General features: G+C 40.2%; 1 protein-coding gene across 1 annotated transcript; it reads right to left on the bottom strand.

Moving 5' to 3' along the window:
* Window positions 1-14,930: 14,930 nt before the first annotated feature.
* Window positions 14,931-19,327, bottom strand: LOC146947141 (uncharacterized). Its single transcript, XM_085744802.1, has one exon. The coding sequence runs from the start codon at window positions 17,262-17,264 to the stop codon at window positions 15,852-15,854; it is 1,413 nt and encodes a 470-aa protein (XP_085600928.1). The 5' UTR covers window positions 17,265-19,327; the 3' UTR covers window positions 14,931-15,851.
* Between the last annotated feature and the right edge of the window lie 2,011 nt (window positions 19,328-21,338).

Raw genomic sequence — 21,338 nt, 5'->3', positions numbered from 1 at the left:
TCTCCCATTTTCAAAAACATGAATGCCATGCAACATTTCGATTATGAATGCATGACAAACAACTGGAGTCTACAAAGCATGTCATGTCATATCACTGGGGATATTGGTATACATTGACAGGGTAGACAAACCAGGGGAAAAAAGGTAGGTACAAGCTGTTCTTTGGATCGAACTAGCCACTTGACCATGTAATACAAACAGAAGATGAGTACAAGCTGTTCTTTCGATTGAACTCGCTGCTTGACTGGGAATAGAAATACAGGACAGGTACAAGTTGTTCTTTGGATCGAACTTGTCACTTGACCGGAAACATAGACATATAGGTAGATACAAGCTGTTCTTTGGATCAAACTTGCTACTCGATTGAAAACACAAACAGATAGGCAGGTACAAACTGTTCTTTGGATCGAACTTGCCGTTTGGCCTGGAGACATAGACAAAAGGCTAATACAAGCTGTTCTTTGGATCGAACTTGCTGCTTGATCACTATCACAACATATAGGCATGTGCAAACTGTTCTTTGGATCGAACTTGTTGTTTGACCGATAGCAAAACATAAGCCGGGTACAAACTGTTCTTTGGATCGAACTTGTCGTTTGACCGAAAACACAGGCATATAAGCAGGTACAAGCTGTTCTTTGGATCGAACTAGCCACTTGACCAATAACAAGACATATAGCAAGATACATTGGAGGTTTGATTTAACAAGATACAAATTGAGGGTAGACTGACATTGACTTAATTTGAAGATAGACATGACCATTATTGTTGGCCCAAAAGCAAATTGAGAGTGGATTAGCATTGATTTGAATTGAATTGAAAGTTGACATTGAAAGAGACATTGAAAGTTGAAAATAGTCAGAGACATAGGCATGGTATTGACATAGACATTGGATTGAGAGTTGAAATTGAATTGAATTGGAAATTGAGATTGAGTTGAATTGAAATCGAGATTGGAAATGCAACATGTATGTATGGTACAACAATATTATCAAATGTATGAGCACATAAAATGCATGATTATGCATGTATGAATGCTTGGAAGTGCATGATTGGTTTAGAGTTTGGCAGGAAAGTTTCACAGAGACAGACAAAATATTGGAATATTGGGCACTTAGTGGCTCGTGCTATAACATATACACACCAGAATCCTCTTTGGAGAGACCGTCGTTGAGACGAATCGAAACCATGGCTGAGGGCAATATCTCATATCACATACACAAAGCCTGCAGAAGAGGGAACCTTGGAAGATTCTTTGATACAGGTCGCCATTGTTAGGCGTGTCAGTGTTGGGTAAACATTGGATGTTCGCATCTGTGGTCAATGCTTTTCATTCTTTCATTCTTTCATTTTTCATTCTTCAATCCCATTTTTGCATGAACCGCCCTTTCGGGTTTTCGATTCACCGGGAATAAATTCTTTTCATTGCCCCATTTTTGCCTGAATTGCCTTCATAGGTTGTCAATTAGCGGGGTGCTCATTTTTGCCTAAGCCGCCCTTTCAGGTTTTCAACTTAGCGAGCTTTTCATTTTTATTTTCATTTTTCTTTCATTTTCATTCTGTTTTTTCATTCCTGCCATTGACCACAGATCATCCTGGGGAACCACCTGCTTGTAACATGTATTGAAATAGACATTGACACTCATTTATTCATGCATGTTTCACTGGAGTGTACCCAATTACTCAGGTTTGCTTTCAAAATAGACAGAAAAAGGTTTTTCAATTTTCAAAGATGTTTGCTTCAGACATTGACATTATCAAATAGAAAGAAAATATTATGTACACATCATTGAAAGTAGAAAGAAAATAGAGTTTCAAACAAAAGCACAGGCTCAAATTGATGTAGAAGAGTGAAAGTCAGCCAAAGACATAACTCCACGGATTTACAAAGCTTGGAAAATGGTAATTTTATTGGTTGGTGGTACATTGAGCACGATGACCACTATATTTCATAGAAATTTTGAATTCACAAGTACAGAAGCTTCTGATGAAGACGATCATTGACAGCTGCAGATGCCCCAAGGGGTGATGGTGATTTGCCAGATATAGTTACTTGTCTTTTATTATCAATCTCATTTTTGCATGAACCGCCCTTTCGGGTTTTCGGCTCATCGAGATGCTCATTCTTGCCTGAGTTGCATGCAATCTCAGCGAGCTTTTTCATATTCATTTTTTTTGTCCCTAACTTTTGCCTGGATCGCCCTTTCGGGTTTTCGATCCACCGGGAAGCGCATTTTTGCCTAGGCCGCCCTTTCGGGTTTTCGACCTACCACGTTGTTCTTTCCACATTTTTAGACAAAGTATTTCTTGACTATACCGGCATTTACAGGATTCGGAAGTTCAACACCATCCATGTGTGTGAGGATCAAAGCACCACCAGAGAAAGCCTTCTTGACAACATAAGGACCTTCGTAGTTAGGTGTCCACTTGCCCCTTGGGTCGGGTTGCTGACTTATCCTTCTTTTCAATACAAGTTCGCCATCCTTGAATTCACGAGGCCGGACTTTCTTGTCAAAAGCATTCTTCATTCGCACTTGATACAACTGTCCATGAGCCATAACATCCATGCGTTTCTCTTCAATTAAATTCAACTGATCATACCGACTTTGACACCATTCAGCCTCAATTAATTTTGCTTCCATAATCACTCGAAGAGATGGAATCTCCACTTCTAGAGGGAGAACTGCTTCCATGCCATATACCAGAGAAAAAGGCGTTGCCCCGGTTGAACTGCGCACCGTAGTACGGTAACCATGCAATGCGAAAGGTAGCATCTCATGCCAGTCTTTGTAAGTAGTTACCATCTTCTGAACAATCTTCTTGATATTCTTGTTAGCGGCCTCAACTGCACCATTCATCTGAGGTCTATAAGGAAAAGAGTTGTGATGTTCAATTTTGAATTCTTCACATAAAGCCTGCATCATGTTATTGTTCAGATTGGAACCGTTGTCAGTGATGATCTTGTTGGGAATACCATATCGACAGATGATGTTATTCTTGATAAACTTCACTACCACTTGCTTGGTCACATTTGCATAGGAAGCAGCATCAACCCATTTGGTGAAGTAGTCAATTGCCACTAAAATGAAACGATGACCATTTGAAGCTTTTGGTTCAATTCTTCCGATCATGTCGATGCCCCACATAGAGAAAGGCCATGGGGAAGATATAACATTGAGGGCATGTGGAGGCACATGAATCTTGTCAGCATAGACTTGACATTTGTGGCATCTCTTGGCATGTCTGTAGCAGTCACGCTCCATAGTCATCCAGTAATAGCCGGCTCTTAATAGTTTTCTTGACTTAGTGTGACTGTAGCATGGGTCCCAAAGGTGCCGTCATGTACATCGTGCATCAATTTCTCAGCTTCTTGTTCATCAACACATCTCAATAAGACCATATCATAGTTTCTCTTGTATAGGATTTCTCCGTCCAGAAGGAATCTACTAGCCCATCTCCTCAGGGTCTTTTTATCCCTATTGGAAGCACCAGGTGGATATTCATGATTATGCAAAAACTGTTTGATATTATAATACCAAGGTTTTCCATCATTCACATCTTCATTAGCCTGATCTGGCATATTTTCAATAGTAAACACGTGAACGGGTCTATCAAGACGATATACCTTGATTACGGGCACGCCATTCCAGTGATTCACACGAAACATGGAAGACAGCGTAGCAAGGGCATCAGCCATCTGGTTTTCATCCCGAGGGATATGGTGCAACTCAACCTTGGTAAAGTATGTCAACAGACGTCTTGCATAGTAACGGTAAGGGATCAGCTTCTCATGATGGGTCTCCCATTCACCTTTTATCTGATTAATGACAAGCGCGGAATCACCGTAGATATCAAGATGTTTGATTCTCATGTCAATGGCTTCTTCAATGCCCAAGATGCATGCTTCATATTCAGCCACGTTGTTCGTGCATTCAAAAGTTATTCGTGCAGTGAAAGGAATGTGGTGCCCCTGAGGAGTTACAATAATGGCCCCAATCCCTTTACCATAAGCATTGACAGCACCATCAAATACCAATCCCTATTTGCTATTGGGATCCAGCCCTTCATTGATCAGTGGTTCTTCACAGTCTTTTGCTTTTAGATACATAATCTCTTCATCAGGGAAATCAAACTTGATCGGCTGGTAATCATCAAGAGGTTGACAAGCAAGATGCTCAGCAAGGATACTTCCTTTGATTGCTTTCTGAGCTTTATACACAATATCATATTCAGACAACAACATTTGCCAACGTGCAATCTTTCCAGTAAGAACAGGCTTCTCAAAGATGTACTTGATTGGATCCATTCGGGATATCAACCAAGTTGTATGATTCACCATATAATTACGCAGGCGTTTGGAAGCCCAAGCTAAAGCACAACAAGTCTTTTCAAGCATTGTATACCGAGTCTCACAGTCGGTGAACTTCTTGCTCAGATAGTAGATAGCATGTTCCTTCTTTCCAGTCTCGTCTTGTTGACCGAGAACACAACCCATGGATTCATCTAACACTGATAGATACATAATCAAAGGCCTTCCTTCCATTGGCGGGACAAGGATAGGTGGTTCCAACAAGTATTCTTTAATGCTATCAAAAGCTTCCCTGCATTCATCATTCCATACAACAGGCTGATTCTTTCTGAGCAATTTGAAAATTGGTCCGCAGGTAGTAGTCATGTGAGATATAAATCTTGAAATATAATTCAGGCGTCCGAGGAAACCTTTGACTTGCTTTTCAGTTTGAGGGGCCGACATCTCTCTGATGGCTCGGACTTTGTCAGGATCAGCTTCAATGCCTCTTTGACTGACAATGAAGCCTAGCAACTTTCCAGATCCTACACCAAATGTGCATTTGTTGGGATTCAACCGCAGCTTGTATTTTCTCAATCTTTCAAACATCTTTTTCAAATACACGACATGTTGCTCTTCATGACTTGATTTCACAATCATGTCATTAACATATACTTCAATCTCTTTGTGAATCATATCATGAAACAGAGTAGTCATACCTCTTTGATAGGTAGCACCAACATTTATCAAGCCAAACAGCATCACTTTATAACAGAATGTTCCCCATGGAGTGATGAAGGACGTCTTTTCTCTATCTTCAGGCGACATTCGTATCTGGTTATAGCCAGAGAAACCATCCATAAAGGAGAACACTTTTGGATTGAGCAGTACTGTCAACGAGCACATCAATATGAGGCAATGGGAAGTTATCTTTCGGACTGGCTTTATTCAAATCTCTGTAATCAACACACATTCGAACTTTCCCATCTTTCTTTGGTACTGGTACAATGTTGGCAATCCACTCAGGATATTCAGCTGTCATGAGGAAACCCGCATCAATTTGCTTTTGCACCTCAGCCTTGATCTTAAGAGCCATGTCTGGACGAGACCTTCTCAATTTCTGTTTGACAGGAGGACATTCAGGTCTTGTCGGTATCCGATGCTCCACAATCTTGGGATCTAGACCCGGCATATCTTCATAGGACCATGCAAAGACATCTGGATAATCACGGAGAAGCTGAGTAATCTTCTTTTTCACTTCTGGCTCAAGTGCATCACCAACCTTGATCTCTCGCTTGTTCTCTTCAGTACCCAGATTGATAAGCTCAATTTCTTCCTGGTGAGGTTGAATGGCTCTTCTTTCTTGCTCAAGCAGTCGAGTGATCTCATACGGTATCTCTTCATCATCTTCCTCATCTTCAGCTTTATATACAGGGAATTCCAAAATTGGAGGAACCATAGGGTCACTGTGTTCAACGGGTTTATTATGGTTCAATCTGCATAATATGATTGGGATGATTTTAGAAAAATGTTTTTCATGCAGATTTTTGAAATTAATAAGAAAATACAGATGTTTTGGTTTTTTCTGGCATTACCATTATTTCCAAGAAAAAGGCACTAAAAAGTACAAAAACAAAGAGTCGCGGAAAAGACGACAACTTTTATTGATAACGGCAATGCCGAAACAAACATGCCCTTACAAGGTCATCACTTTCGCCTCGGGCAGAGCGAAAGGATTGTTATTTTGAAAACAAAGAAAAGCATGAGTAACAAGACACATTACATGGAAGCATGCATGACTAAAGGAACATCAATGGCCTCCCAATTTCTCACGGTGCCTCCTGGTACAACAAACGTAGGCACATAACTACTTTCAGCAGCATCTTCAGCAATAGCATTAATAAACCCAGCACTATGGAAAGTTCCTGTTGAAACGCCTGAGGTCGGGGATAACCCAAGGCCCTCTTTACGCTTGTTCTCCAAGATCTGTATCACTTTGCCCCAGCTAGCAACTTGCCCTTCTTGAACAGCTTTCTGGGCGTCTTTCAATGAAGCCATACTAGCACTAGCTCTCCGGGGCTCTGCACCTTCAACAGTCAAGCCTTGAAATGACGTCCCTTCAGCGGACTCTGCTTCAACACAAGAGAAAGATGACACTTGGCTAACCAGATACGCTTCTTCACCATGTATAGTGACAAGCTTACCATTCCTCACAAACTTGAGCTTCTGGTGCATAGTAGAAGTTACTGCCCCAGCGTCGTGAATCCAGGGTCTTCCGAGGAGACAACTGTAAGAAGCATTGATATCCATGACCTGAAAAGTGATCTGGAATGTCTCAGGACCAATGGTAATTGGCAGATCTACTTCTCCAAGAACATCCTTACGAGATCCGTCAAACGCCTTAACCAAGTAGCTGCTTCCCCTTAGAGAAAGTCCAGGATGACTCAACTGTCTTAGTGTAGACTCAGGCATTACATTTAAGGATGATCCAGTGTCCACCAACACATTGGATATCATGTCAGACTTACAGTGCACTGAGATATGCAAAGCTAAGTTGTGGTATTTCCTTTCTTCGGGGAGTTCATCATCACCAAACCCCAAGTTATTGCAAGTAGTAATGTTACCCACTATTCCATCGAATTGATCCACGGAGACTTCATGATCAACATAGGCCTGTTCCAGTACCTTCATTAACACTTTCCTGTGAGCTTCTGAGCTCAAGAGCAGAGACAAGATGGATATTTTTGACTTTGTTTGCAGCAGCTGGTCTACAATCTTATAATCGCTCTTTTTAATAAGCCTCAGAATTTCGTCCAGATTAGATTCTTCAATAGACTGGCCTGATGGGTCGGCGTTCTTGTCAACAGGAGGAGCAACTGGTGGAGTTACTGTGGCAACAGATGTAACCACCTTCTTTTGGAACAAGGGTGGACGGACCTTTCCGCTTCTCAGAGTTGTAATTTCTTCAGCAACGTTATCAACCGTAACTGGGGATACCAGAGGCACTTCTACCCCATTCTCAATCATAGTTGCATTATACTTGTAAGGGATTGCCTTAGTAGAAGCATAAGATACCGGGCCAGGTAACCTGATTACTAAGGGTTCAACATTCTTTGCCTGGGGCCCACTCACAGTAGGAGAATCATGAAACACTGGCACAATCACACAAACATCACTGGTAATCAAGTGTTTATCATCCATTAGGCTTTGTATATCATCCTGCACCACACAACAACCCATGGGATTTTGAAGACATTCTGGACAAGAAGCATGATCGTGATTAAACAAAGAAGCTTGGCAAAGTTTGACATGTAGCGGCACCAGAGGAGTAGCAACATTACAGACATCTAAAGTGGGAGCCTCTCGAGGGACACAAACTCCTTCGAAGGCCTCGATCATGTTAATGGCAGCATGGTTTGGAAGTGGATTGTCAAGAACATGAGGAACACTATTTTCAAAAGTCAACCGTCCCCTGTCTATCAAATCCTTTACAACGTACTTCAGAGCATATCAACCTTCCACATCGTGGCCTTGAGCGCCCTGATGGAATTCACATGTGAGATCCTGTCGGAACCTGGGAGGCAATGGCGTAGGCGGAGGCTTGCCTGGTCTAGTCACGCAGTGGCCCTTAGCGAGTAGATTTGGGAGCAGATCAGCATACCGCATTGGTATTGGTGGAAATAAGTCTTGGGCCGAGGACTCTGTTGTTACTGCTGTTGCTATTGAGCAGGAGGCTGTTGTTGTACCTGCTGAGCAATGGCATTAACGGGCACTGGTGGTTGACCTGGTGGCAGAGGATATTGCTGGTAGAATGGTGGGAAGAAAGGATGTTGAGAGTACTACATATATTGGTAGGGCAGAGGTAACTGAGCAGCAGCTGTAGCCTGGTTACCATATACCATCCCGACTTCGGATTCTTTCTTCTTATGGTGGCCATTACCATACTTCTTTGGCGTGCTAGCTGTGGACTCACCTTTTTCAAGAACAATGATACCTTCTCTGACAGCCTCCTCTAGACGAGTTCCCATAGTAACCAATGATTAAAAAAAAAAAGAAAATTGCTTTTCTGACAATGAAAACTTCATATTGACACAAGTAAAATACTAAAATGCCCCCAGTGGCAGTTAACAACCGTTGGGTAAAGCGCCGGCAGTTAACAACCGTTGGCCAATGTCGCGTCATTTTTCGGAGATCAAGGCTATTTGATTAGCTTTTGACTCACTAACTTATTTCACGACTGAACATTTAATTTTTTTAGAAAAGGGAAAAAAAGTTCAAACTACCCCATTTTGAAAAGATTTAGGGTTCGGGGGTTAGTTACATAAAGGGAAGGTATTAGCACCCTTTATGTCCGTAGTACTCTACGGGAACCTCTTGGTTTCATTTAATTAATGTGCTATAACTTGCTTGTTTTGAAAAAATATGGAGTTTGAAATGATAAAAATGAAAGACCTAATTATCTACATTTTATTGATTTGGAAGGACGAGTGTCCTCTGCCTACGTACCCGTGAGGGATCAAAACCTCGTAGTTCGGGGTAAAAATTGACGTTTGATTGGTTGAGTGTTTTTTATTAGTTTGAAAAAGGTTTTAAAATGAAAAGCCAAGTGGCAAATGAGTATTTGTTTGTGTTTTTTATATTAAAGAAAATGGACTCAAAATAAAATTAAATTGATTGATATTTGATTAAGAAAATAAAATAAAAAAGACGTCACTTGATGTAGGATCAAGGTTTATTTAAGAAAATATTTTTGTGATTTTTGGACTATTTGCATGTTTTTGTTGTTTTTGAATAACTAGAATAAAATTAAACTAACGGAGCATAAGGAAATAAAAGCGTAGGGACCTCATGGTGGCGTTGGACCACCATAAGGGCCTTTACCTAAACTACCAAGCATAAAAGTAAACATACACCCACTCACGCACACATGCACCTAATCTATTACAAAAAAACCTATTATACATGCTATGGTCTGCGAGAAAAATATAAATAAATTACATTAAGGCCTAATTTATACATTCTAAAATATGCGAAAAAATAAACATGCATGAATCATTTACATCGAGCCTACATATACATTCTAAGTTCCGTGTGGTAAGAAATAAACGACAAAAAAAACATGTATGCAATAAATAAATGAATTTTAAATACGTAACCTAACCTAATAGATATAAGAGTAATAAAAAGCAAAAGAAATTAAAAAATGCAAGAGAAATTAAAAATGCATGAATATAATACAAAATGATGCAAAAGGGGGGGTGCGTGCAGCAGGCAGGGGTGCAGAAACAGAACAAGAACGGAATTGGGCCTAGAGGACTACTGGGACGCTGGGCTGTCTGGACTGGCTTAGACCGGTCCGGTTCAAGCCTGGTTTGGGTCCAGGAGAACCGAACCGGTTCAGACGGAGTATATATATGTTGTGAAACCGGTTTTCACTCATTTCTCACATGCATATCTCTCTCTTCCTCCTCTTTTCTTATTTCTTCTCTGTTCTCTCTCCTCCCTCAATGTTTTCTTCTCCGACGAGATGGGATGGTCCGACGCGGCGGGCCGACCACCTTAGGTGGCGGCGCCGCCGCTAAAAACTTATTTTATTATTTTTTTCAAATTTTTTTGTTCCAATCTCCTCTACTCTTCTTCCTATACTCGTTTCCACACTCGAAATTCCCAAATACAAACCCTAAGTCCCTAGATCGAAAAAAAAGAAAGAGAATTACCTTTTGCTTGATGTTTTTCGAATTGGCCGCTGTATGGTACTGATGTGGCACCTTCGTTTCCTTCTCTTTGATTCTAGGTCGGCTCCGTCGTTGTTGTTGCGTTGATTGTTCGGTTCCGCTTCGGTTCAGTTCGGATTTGTCTCCTTTCTACCCTCTTCTGTGCGTGCTTTATCGTCTGTGTGTGTGTGTGATTGTTTGACTCTGATGAATCGGCTTGGAGAGAGGGTGTGGGTTTGGTATTCGGTTGTGTGAGTGACGATTGGAATGACGTTGTTGTCGTCGACGATCTGAAATTGGCTGCTGAGGATTTGATGTTGTGTCGATGGAATTGGGTTTTGAGTTATTAGGTTTGTACGATTGGGATTTTGATTGGTTTGGGGTTGTGTTTGTGTGAAAATGGGTTGATTGAAATTGTGTTTGAAATTGGGTGAATGGTGTATCGCAGTTCTGCTAGTTGTTTTTGTGCAGGTCTATGTGTTGCGATTGGCCGTGAATTGGTGTGATGTGAATTTCGGCCCCTCTGAATGTGTTATGCGTGCCTCTGTTGCAAGTGAATATGTTGTGAAACTGATGTGCGATGGGTTTTGGTTAATGGATGTGTGGCGGTTATGTGATTGTTTCGGTTGATGAGGATTGGATTTGAGGTAGTGTTAAGGTTTTTGTGATGTTATTGAATGGGATCGTTTTTGCTGTTTTGCAATTTGACTTTATGCAGGTTAATGGGTTCAATTTCGGTCCCCCTTGACTGTGTGTGCAGGTTCCAATTTATAGTGAAGATCCTGATGCTTGGGTTTGTTGAGAATGAGCAGAAATTCAGTAACTTGGGGAGGAAAGAAAGGAAACGCGCATGGATTGGGATGAGGAGCAAAACGTGAATGAACTTGGACATGGATTGAAGAAACGTTTTGGACTGGATTCGGATTGATTGATGAACGCGTATGAACTTGTGACAACTTGCATTTTTTGGACGATTTGAACTTATCACATAATAAAAAATAAATAATAATAATAATAATAATAATAATAATAAAGAAAAGATAACTATGCATATTTTTTTGGGATTTTTGACTTATCTTGAAAAAAGAAGTAATTAATTAAAAAAGAAATGAATGACTAATTAAAATAAAAATAGACTAATTGAAATTAATTGATTAAAAAAAGAAAATAAAAGATGGAAATAAGGACTAAAAAAGAAAAAGAGAGAAGAGGGCCCGACTCGGACAAAACATGAGGTATTTTAAAATACCTCTCTGTCGAATTTTTTTTACTGAAAAGTCGGAGATTACTCAGGGTTAAACGACGCGTGTCAGTGGTATCTTAGGTCAAAAATTGGGGTATGACAGATGCCCCTATTTAAGTTTCTTCGTCCGGAGATTTGAAGATGGAATCTTTGATTTGACGGAGCGAAGAGACTTAAATACAAAGTACACCAATTTTGGACCTAAGATGCTATGAATGCTCGTGAAATGCTTGTATGGATGTAGGACGACAAGGTTGACTTGACTGAGGCAAGAAACAACGACGGGATAACCAAATTCGTTGAAGAATGGGATCCGACTCCGCTAGGGAGAATGTAGTTTCACTGGGGAAAGATTGTATACTACCGTATTGGTTTGGTATGAAGACAAATGAAAGGAAACTTTTTAGTGACAACTCTTGACCAGACGTACTGAGGATGACACTGGAGAAAAATAAGATGTGATTCCAAACTAAAACATGACGAAAGGTAAACTCAAGCGGTCCGTTGTTTAGGACTGGCAGCTTGAAACAAGATAAAAAAGACTCAAGCTGTCTGTTGTTTAGGACTTGCCACTTGAAACAAGATAAAGGTAAACTCAAGCTGCCCGTTGTTTAGGACTCGCCACTTGAAACAAGATAAAGGTGGACTCAAGCTGTCCGTTGTTTAGGACTTGCCACTTGAAACAAGATAAAGGTGGACTCAAGCTGTCCGTTGTTTAGGACTTGCCACTTGAAACAAGGTAACGGTAAACTCAAGCTGTCCGTTGTTTAGGACTTGCCACTTGACATAAGATAAAGGTAGACTCAAGCTGTCCATTGTTTAGGACTTGCCACTTGAAACAAGATAAAGGTAAACTCAAGCTGTCCGTTGTTTAGGACTTGCCACTTGAAACAAGATAAAAATAGACTCAAGCTGTCCGTTGTTTAGGACTCGCCACTTGAAACATGATAAAAATAGACTCAAGCTGTCCGTTGTTTAGGACTTGCCACTTGACATTGGATAAAAATAGACTCAAGCTGTCCGTTGTTTAGGACTTGCCACTTGACACAAGATAAAGGTAGACTCAAGCTGTCCATTGTTTAGGACTTGCCACTTGAAACAAGATAAAGGTAAACTCAAGCTGTCCGTTGTTTAGGACTTGCCACTTGAAACAAGATAAAAATAGACTCAAGCAGACTCAAGCTGTCCGTTGTTTAGGACTTGCCACTTGACATTGGATAAAAATAGACTCAAGCTGTCCGTTGTTTAGGACTTGCCACTTGAAACATGATAAAAATAGACTCAAGCTGTCCGTTGTTTAGGACTTGCCACTTGAAACAAGATAAAGGTGGATTCAAGCTGTCCGTTGTTTAGGACTTGCCACTTGAAACAAGGTAACGGTAAACTCAAGCTGTCCGTTGTTTAGGACTTGCCACTTGACATAAGATAAAGGTAGACTCAAGCTGTCCATTGTTTAGGACTTGCCACTTGAAACAAGATAAAGGTAAACTCAAGCTGTCCGTTGTTTAGGACTTGCCACTTGACACTGACGGGTGACATCTCTTGACCAGACACATTGGGGATGACACTTTTGATGATGAGAAGGTAAACTTGCGGCTTGACACAATGATAAATAGAGACCAAATTGAAAAGACATGACCGAAACAAGATTTTGGTGACTAATGCAATCATGTATGAATTGATATGTATGAATGTATGAATAAGCGAAAGTATTTATGTATAATTGTATAAATGTATGATTGTATGGATGTATGAATGTAACTTGTATGATTGTATGAACTATATATGACAGACGACTCGATGAAACGAGATAAAATATGTAGGATGGGAGGCGGACTGACATCGCAGTACAAACACTCGGCAAACTTCCTTGGAGATGATATTATTGTGAACAAATTGAGCCATTGACGGTGTAAAACCTGACACAAGGTAGCAACTGATGAATAGCGACTGATGAATCTTGGGGAGAAAGCCCATTGTTTAACCAACAGCCTGGAAGAAGTCGCCATTTGTAAATCAGCGTGGAATGCTTTTCCCTTGTCATGCTTCGACAGTCATTTTTGTATTTTCTTTGAAAATCCCTAACTTTTGCCTGGACCGCCCTTTCGGGTTTTCAGTCCACCGGGAGTATATTCCTTTTTTGTGCCCCTAATTTTTGCCTGGACCGCCCTTTCGGGTTTTCAGTCCACCGGGACGCTCTCTATTGCCTAAGCCGCCTTTTCAGGTTTTCAACTTAGCGAGCATTTATTTTTGTATATTTTTTTTTTGTATTTTTTTTTGACTGTGAAAGCATCTTGCTCGAAGCAGAGGTCCTCTTCATTGTGCTTAGCCATGTTTCTCTTTCGGAATGTGACCGTTTTCGAGGGTGATGTTGATGTACGCTTCAACTACTCATGAGTTCAAAGAGAGTGTGTTTGTTGTTCACACTTTTCAAAAGATGTAAAAAAAAGTTTTTGTATTCTGAAAATTTTTGCTTCAAGTATTGCCATCAAAAATAGAAGAAATTTTGCAAATAGAATAAATGAGAGTTCCAAATAAATGGGCACAGGCTCGAATTTGATGAATTGAGTGGTGGCCTACCAATGGCATGGCTCCACGGATCTTTGAAAAATTTGGAAAATGGTAAATATATGGGAAGGTACATTGAACACAATAACCGTTATACTCCCTAACAACTTTGAATGCCCCAGTTCCGAGTCTTTGATCTGCAGATGCTTCGAATCAGAGGTTCTTTTGACGACTGGATGCCCCAAGTGGACTGTGCTGACTGATGCAGTTACCTGTCATGATCCTTAACTTTTGCATAGATTGCCCTTTTGGGTTTCAATCTATCAGGATAATCATTTTTGTTCATGTCTCTAATTTTGCCTGGACCGCCCTTTCGGGTTTTCAGTCCACCGAGACGCTCATTTTTGCCTAGGCCACTTTTTAAGATTTGCGACCTATCGAGCTGTTATTTTTTTGTATTTTTGACAAAGTATTTCTTGACTGCATCGGCGTTCGCAGGACGTGCTAGCTTGTCAACATCTGTAGTCACAAGAGTCATTGCACACGAGCCTTCATAGTCGTCCACTTGCCCCTTGGAGTCTGATTGGAAGGTAGTACAAAGTTCCATTCTTGAAATTCATGGGGACAAACCTTTTTGTTAGAAGCTTGTTTCAAACCTCTTTTGATATATTTGTACAAGGTCGTCATGCGTTTAAATTTGATCAAGCTTGGACTTTAGCAGAACTCTTATTAATGGGACTTTGACCTCCACGGGAAGCACGACCTCCATGTTGAATATTGGGGAAGGAGGGGGGGCTGCCCCTGTTAAAATGTGTACTGAAGTATGATATTTGAGCAAAGCGAATGGTAGCACGCCGATCCAGTCTTTGTAATTGAATGTCATCTTCTGGACAATCTCCTTGATATTTTGTTTGCAGCTTCAATGGCTAAGATGCCCCAATATGTGAGAGATCTCGTCGGGAATCTCTTCATTCCCTTCTTCAGCTTTGGACACAGGGAACTCAAAGTTGGAAGAGAGTACATGGTTAACGTGTTCAACGGGTTTATTAATGCATGATTTGATTATTGATTTTGACAAGTGTAAGTTATGATTATGCAGATATTTGAGAATGATTATATTTTTTTGGTTTTTTGTATTACCATTTTTCCAGAACAAAGCACAAAATAAAAAACAAAGTCGGGATCAAAACGACCTTTTTATTAATGATGAAAATGCTTAAAGCAAAAAGCCCTACACCAGTTCACTTTCGTCTCGGGCAGAACGAAAGGGTTTTTTTTGAAAAGCAGCAAACAACAAACCAACGCATTATTTGAACAGATAAGTAGTAGAAGGAACATCAAAAACGACCCAAATGTGGCTTGCAAGTCCGAATTCAATCTTCGAAGAGCAATATATTGGCTTCAATCAGCTTCTGGACTTCAATCTTCAAAGAGAGACAGTGCTCAATGTCATGGCCGGGTGCTCCTTGATGAAAGGCACAGGAGAGGTCAAGTTGATACCCAACCGGCAACTCGTCGGGCACTCGGGGAGGCTTTCTAGTTTGAACAAGGTTCTTCATTAGCAAGATGGGAAGCAGCTCCGCATACGTCATTGGGATTGGGTCAAACTGCATCTTTGGAGCCTGTTGTCGAGGCTGTTGTTGATGTTGGCGTTCGGGCCCTTGCTGGAACTGCGGCTGCTTTGATTCGGCCTGGAGCGTTGTGATCTCTTGTTCAAATTGATACGTTCACTCTTTTTGTTTGCACGAGTGTTGTAGCTGCGAGTCGACTTTGGATGAGAACAGTCGGACCACTTTGTGACACGGGTTGACCTTTTTATAAAAAAGGAAAATTTGTGAGACTCGGAATTGAGATTATGATATGCAAAATGATGCATGATGCTTATGCAAAAATAGACACTTTTTTTTTATCGAAGGACTTATAAAAGCAAATTTGTAAACATCATAATTGAAAAATTCATTGAGCAATTAAAGTATTATAAGATAATTCCCTTCTAACAAAACTGAGCCAAGGGATAGACTCCAAAGTTCATCACAAAAGCTAAAAAATAACATAAAGTGGTGAAACATCTGGGAAACTCTTGAGTTCTTGTAGTAGACTACTCCTCAAAATCTGGGTGCGCCCCTGCGAAGAAATCCATGCACTCCTTCTTGCTGATAAATTGCGCAAGCGTCGCACTTTGGGCTTGGATCTGAGCATTTTTCTCGATCAATTGTCGCTCTTTGTTAAGGAGCTCATGCTTGAGTTGCAGTATTTCCACATCTTTATCCCCTACTTCAGACATAGCTTCTTCATACTTCCTTTTCCAAGTAGTACACACACGGTTTAAGTCAGCCATTTTCTCCTGGTACTTCTCTTGGGTACTGAGGGGTAAGGGTAAAGGTAGTTCTGGGGTAGTTGATGACAAGTACCTCGGTAGAGGGTAAGGCATCCTATGCTTAGCAGCTCTGTCGATAACCCATTGGGTATAGGTTTCATAAGTGAGGTCTGACTTATCCCCTAATTGATTGCTGTTTTTTCTGCGGATGGTACGCCAAGCTTTCACGAACTGGTCTCTCATACCTTTACTATCGGTGAGGTTGAGATAGAATGTGCCCTCAAGTGCAATGTTGCAAGGCTTTTCTTTCATAGGATACCCGAACTGTCGTCTAGCTAGGATAGGGTTGTAGCTGATTCCCCCATGAATACCGAGGAGAGGCACATTACCGAAGTCTCCACATGAGTCAATGATGGTTCCGGTGTCGTAAGCTGGGTTGTACCAAACTACATCGGCTGGAGCAAGGGACATGATTTTCTCTGAGTATATAGCTTTGTCTTTGGAGAGGTAGAATTGAGGTAGGTGTGAGATGTACCACCTATAGAGTAAAGGTGCACAGCAAAGAATGGTTCCGCCCTGCTTATCGGTTCTATGGTGGATGGAGTGGTAAGTATCAGCAAGGAGAGTAGGGACAGGGTTTTTGGTGAGGAAAATTTGGATGGCATTAGCATCGACAAAACCATTAACGTTGGGGAAAAGCACAAGGCCATAGATGAGCAAGGCCAGGATAGATTCGAAAGCAAGGGTATTCTTTGATGTAGCAAAAATGTTGGCTTTACTGATTAGGAATTTGGAAGTTAGCCCCTGGATTTTCTCTTTCCCTTTGGTAGTGAGGTTATCAGTTATGTCGGATATCTTGAGGTGAAGGGCTTTTGCAATATCTGATGCCTTAGGGGCCCCCTCGAGACCGCTGAAAGGTATTTTGTCAAGTATTGGTAAGCCGACCAAGTAGGAATACTCTTCAAGGGTGGGGACAAGCTGGTAGTCCGGGAAGGTGAAGCAGTGGAGGAGAGGATCATAAAATTGGACCAAAGTCTTGAGGATCCCTTCGTCGAACTTTGTGTTGAGAATCTTGAGCAACTTCCCATGGTGAGACTGAAAACCTGCTGGATTGGTGATGACATCTCCTAAACTCCTCAAGCTTTCCAGATCTTGGCTTTGGAAGCTATACTTCTTAATACTCCTAGTAGTCATATCTACAATGTTTACAAAAAAACTTGTTTAAGTCCTTCGATATATTTTTTTTAATGAGAAAAAGAATTTGTTTTATGAATGAATGCATGTATGCATGATTATGCTAACACAAATGGTGAAATTATGGTGAGGTTAAGTCACATGTTGGAGTCAAGGGTAACAACGTCATTAGGTAAGGACTATGGTTTCATTTGTAATTGTAACAAAGGTTCTACCAAGTTCCCAAATTACAACTAATCTTATGAATATATCGGTGTATAGGAATGCTCCTAGTCCAATAACATCCATAAGGTAGTCTAGTTTGAGCGTAGTATCGCGTGACAACTAAAATCAAGAATGCTCTTGGTTTAGCCACCGCACTACGTCCTAAAAAGGCCAAGATGGGTTAAGGGTTACTAAGGTCCACGGCTTCGACGGACACTCACATTGAAAGTAATAACGTCGACATGAATGCTCATGACAACAAGAGTACTACCTTCCGCGAGGCCTCCACCGAGTAGGGTTACCACATGTGCACATGGTCCAAGAATGCTCTTGGTATGACACTATGATTATACCCCGTCCTATCTTATATTTCTCTCAAGTCCGGGTTAGGACTTATCTCACCACTCACGTTAAAAGAAGGGAGAAAGAAGGAGAAGGGAGAACATATATATACAGGTATTTCCATCTTATATTTTTGATTTTTTAAGCAAGTTATAGCACAAAAATTAAACAAGACCAAGTTAGGCTCAACCCTCTTAGGACATTCCCCAGTGAAGTCGCCATTTCTGTCGCGTCATTTTTCGGAGATCAAGGCTATTTGATTAGCTTTTGACTCACTAACTTATTTCACGACTGAACATTTAATTTTTTTAGAAAAGGGAAAAAAAGTTCAAACTACCCCATTTTGAAAAGATTTAGGGTTCGGGGGTTAGTTACATAAAGGGAAGGTATTAGCACCCTTTATGTCCGTAGTACTCTACGGGAACCTCTTGGTTTCATTTAATTAATGTGCTATAACTTGCTTGTTTTGAAAAAATATGGAGTTTGAAATGATAAAAATGAAAGACCTAATTATCTACATTTTATTGATTTGGAAGGACGAGTGTCCTCTGCCTACGTACCCGTGAGGGATCAAAACCTCGTAGTTCGGGGTAAAAATTGACGTTTGATTGGTTGAGTGTTTTTTATTAGTTTGAAAAAGGTTTTAAAATGAAAAGCCAAGTGGCAAATGAGTATTTGTTTGTGTTTTTTATATTAAAGAAAATGGACTCAAAATAAAATTAAATTGATTGATATTTGATTAAGAAAATAAAATAAAAAAGACGTCACTTGATGTAGGATCAAGGTTTATTTAAGAAAATATTTTTGTGATTTTTGGACTATTTGCATGTTTTTGTTGTTTTTGAATAACTAGAATAAAATTAAACTAACGGAGCATAAGGAAATAAAAGCGTAGGGACCTCATGGTGGCGTTGGACCACCATAAGGGCCTTTACCTAAACTACCAAGCATAAAAGTAAACATACACCCACTCACGCACACATGCACCTAATCTATTACAAAAAAACCTATTATACATGCTATGGTCTGCGAGAAAAATATAAATAAATTACATTAAGGCCTAATTTATACATTCTAAAATATGCGAAAAAATAAACATGCATGAATCATTTACATCGAGCCTACATATACATTCTAAGTTCCGTGTGGTAAGAAATAAACGACAAAAAAAACATGTATGCAATAAATAAATGAATTTTAAATACGTAACCTAACCTAATAGATATAAGAGTAATAAAAAGCAAAAGAAATTAAAAAATGCAAGAGAAATTAAAAATGCATGAATATAATACAAAATGATGCAAAAGGGGGGGTGCGTGCAGCAGGCAGGGGTGCAGAAACAGAACAAGAACGGAATTGGGCCTAGAGGACTACTGGGACGCTGGGCTGTCTGGACTGGCTTAGACCGGTCCGGTTCAAGCCTGGTTTGGGTCCAGGAGAACCGAACCGGTTCAGACGGAGTATATATATGTTGTGAAACCGGTTTTCACTCATTTCTCACATGCATATCTCTCTCTTCCTCCTCTTTTCTTATTTCTTCTCTGTTCTCTCTCCTCCCTCAATGTTTTCTTCTCCGACGAGATGGGATGGTCCGACGCGGCGGGCCGACCACCTTAGGTGGCGGCGCCGCCGCTAAAAACTTATTTTATTATTTTTTTCAAATTTTTTTGTTCCAATCTCCTCTACTCTTCTTCCTATACTCGTTTCCACACTCGAAATTCCCAAATACAAACCCTAAGTCCCTAGATCGAAAAAAAAGAAAGAGAATTACCTTTTGCTTGATGTTTTTCGAATTGGCCGCTGTATGGTACTGATGTGGCACCTTCGTTTCCTTCTCTTTGATTCTAGGTCGGCTCCGTCGTTGTTGTTGCGTTGATTGTTCGGTTCCGCTTCGGTTCAGTTCGGATTTGTCTCCTTTCTACCCTCTTCTGTGCGTGCTTTATCGTCTGTGTGTGTGTGTGATTGTTTGACTCTGATGAATCGGCTTGGAGAGAGGGTGTGGGTTTGGTATTCGGTTGTGTGAGTGACGATTGGAATGACGTTGTTGTCGTCGACGATCTGAAATTGGCTGCTGAGGATTTGATGTTGTGTCGATGGAATTGGGTTTTGAGTTATTAGGTTTGTACGATTGGGATTTTGATTGGTTTGGGGTTGTGTTTGTGTGAAAATGGGTTGATTGAAATTGTGTTTGAAATTGGGTGAATGGTGTATCGCAGTTCTGCTAGTTGTTTTTGTGCAGGTCTATGTGTTGCGATTGGCCGTGAATTGGTGTGATGTGAATTTCGGCCCCTCTGAATGTGTTATGCGTGCCTCTGTTGCAAGTGAATATGTTGTGAAACTGATGTGCGATGGGTTTTGGTTAATGGATGTGTGGCGGTTATGTGATTGTTTCGGTTGATGAGGATTGGATTTGAGGTAGTGTTAAGGTTTTTGTGATGTTATTGAATGGGATCGTTTTTGCTGTTTTGCAATTTGACTTTATGCAGGTTAATGGGTTCAATTTCGGTCCCCCTTGACTGTGTGTGCAGGTTCCAATTTATAGTGAAGATCCTGATGCTTGGGTTTGTTGAGAATGAGCAGAAATTCAGTAACTTGGGGAGGAAAGAAAGGAAACGCGCATGGATTGGGATGAGGAGCAAAACGTGAATGAACTTGGACATGGATTGAAGAAACGTTTTGGACTGGATTCGGATTGATTGATGAACGCGTATGAACTTGTGACAACTTGCATTTTTTGGACGATTTGAACTTATCACATAATAAAAAATAAATAATAATAATAATAATAATAATAATAATAATAATAATAATAATAATAATAATAATAAAGAAAAGATAACTATGCATATTTTTTTGGGATTTTTGACTTATCTTGAAAAAAGAAGTAATTAATTAAAAAAGAAATGAATGACTAATTAAAATAAAAATATACTAATTGAAATTAATTGATTAAAAAAAGAAAATAAAAGATGGAAATAAGGACTAAAAAAGAAAAAGAGAGAAGAGGGCCCGACTCGGACAAAACATGAGGTATTTTAAAATACCTCTCTGTCGAATTTTTTTTACTGAAAAGTCGGAGATTACTCAGGGTTAAACGACGCGTGTCAGTGGTATCTTAGGTCAAAAATTGGGGTATGACAGCCAACAACTGCAGTTAACTGCCGCTACGTGCGTTCTAGGATGCACCGTCCTTTTCATCATTCAACCTCTTTTTTCATCATTCATTCAACCTATTTTTTCTATATTCAACCTATTTTTTCAACATTTTTCAACATTCAACCTATTTTTTCTACATTCAAACTTTTTTTCCATCATTCAACCTCTTTTTTTCATCATTCATTCAACCTATTTTTTCAACATTCAACCTATTTTTTCTACATTTTTCCCCTATAAAAACTCTCACATTTCCTCACATTCTCTCATTTCCTCACATTCTCTCCTCCTTACTCTCATTTCCTATCATTCTCTCCTCTTTACTCTCATTCTTACTCTTTCTTGTACAAAATGTTGGTTTGTCATCATTCGGCT

This window comes from Medicago sativa, chromosome 2, assembly GCF_051527215.1.
Source record: "Medicago sativa cultivar Bolivia chromosome 2, Bolivia_mono, whole genome shotgun sequence".
In the NCBI taxonomy this organism is placed as follows: domain Eukaryota; kingdom Viridiplantae; phylum Streptophyta; class Magnoliopsida; order Fabales; family Fabaceae; genus Medicago; species Medicago sativa.
This window is presented reverse-complemented; position numbering and strand designations above follow the sequence as displayed.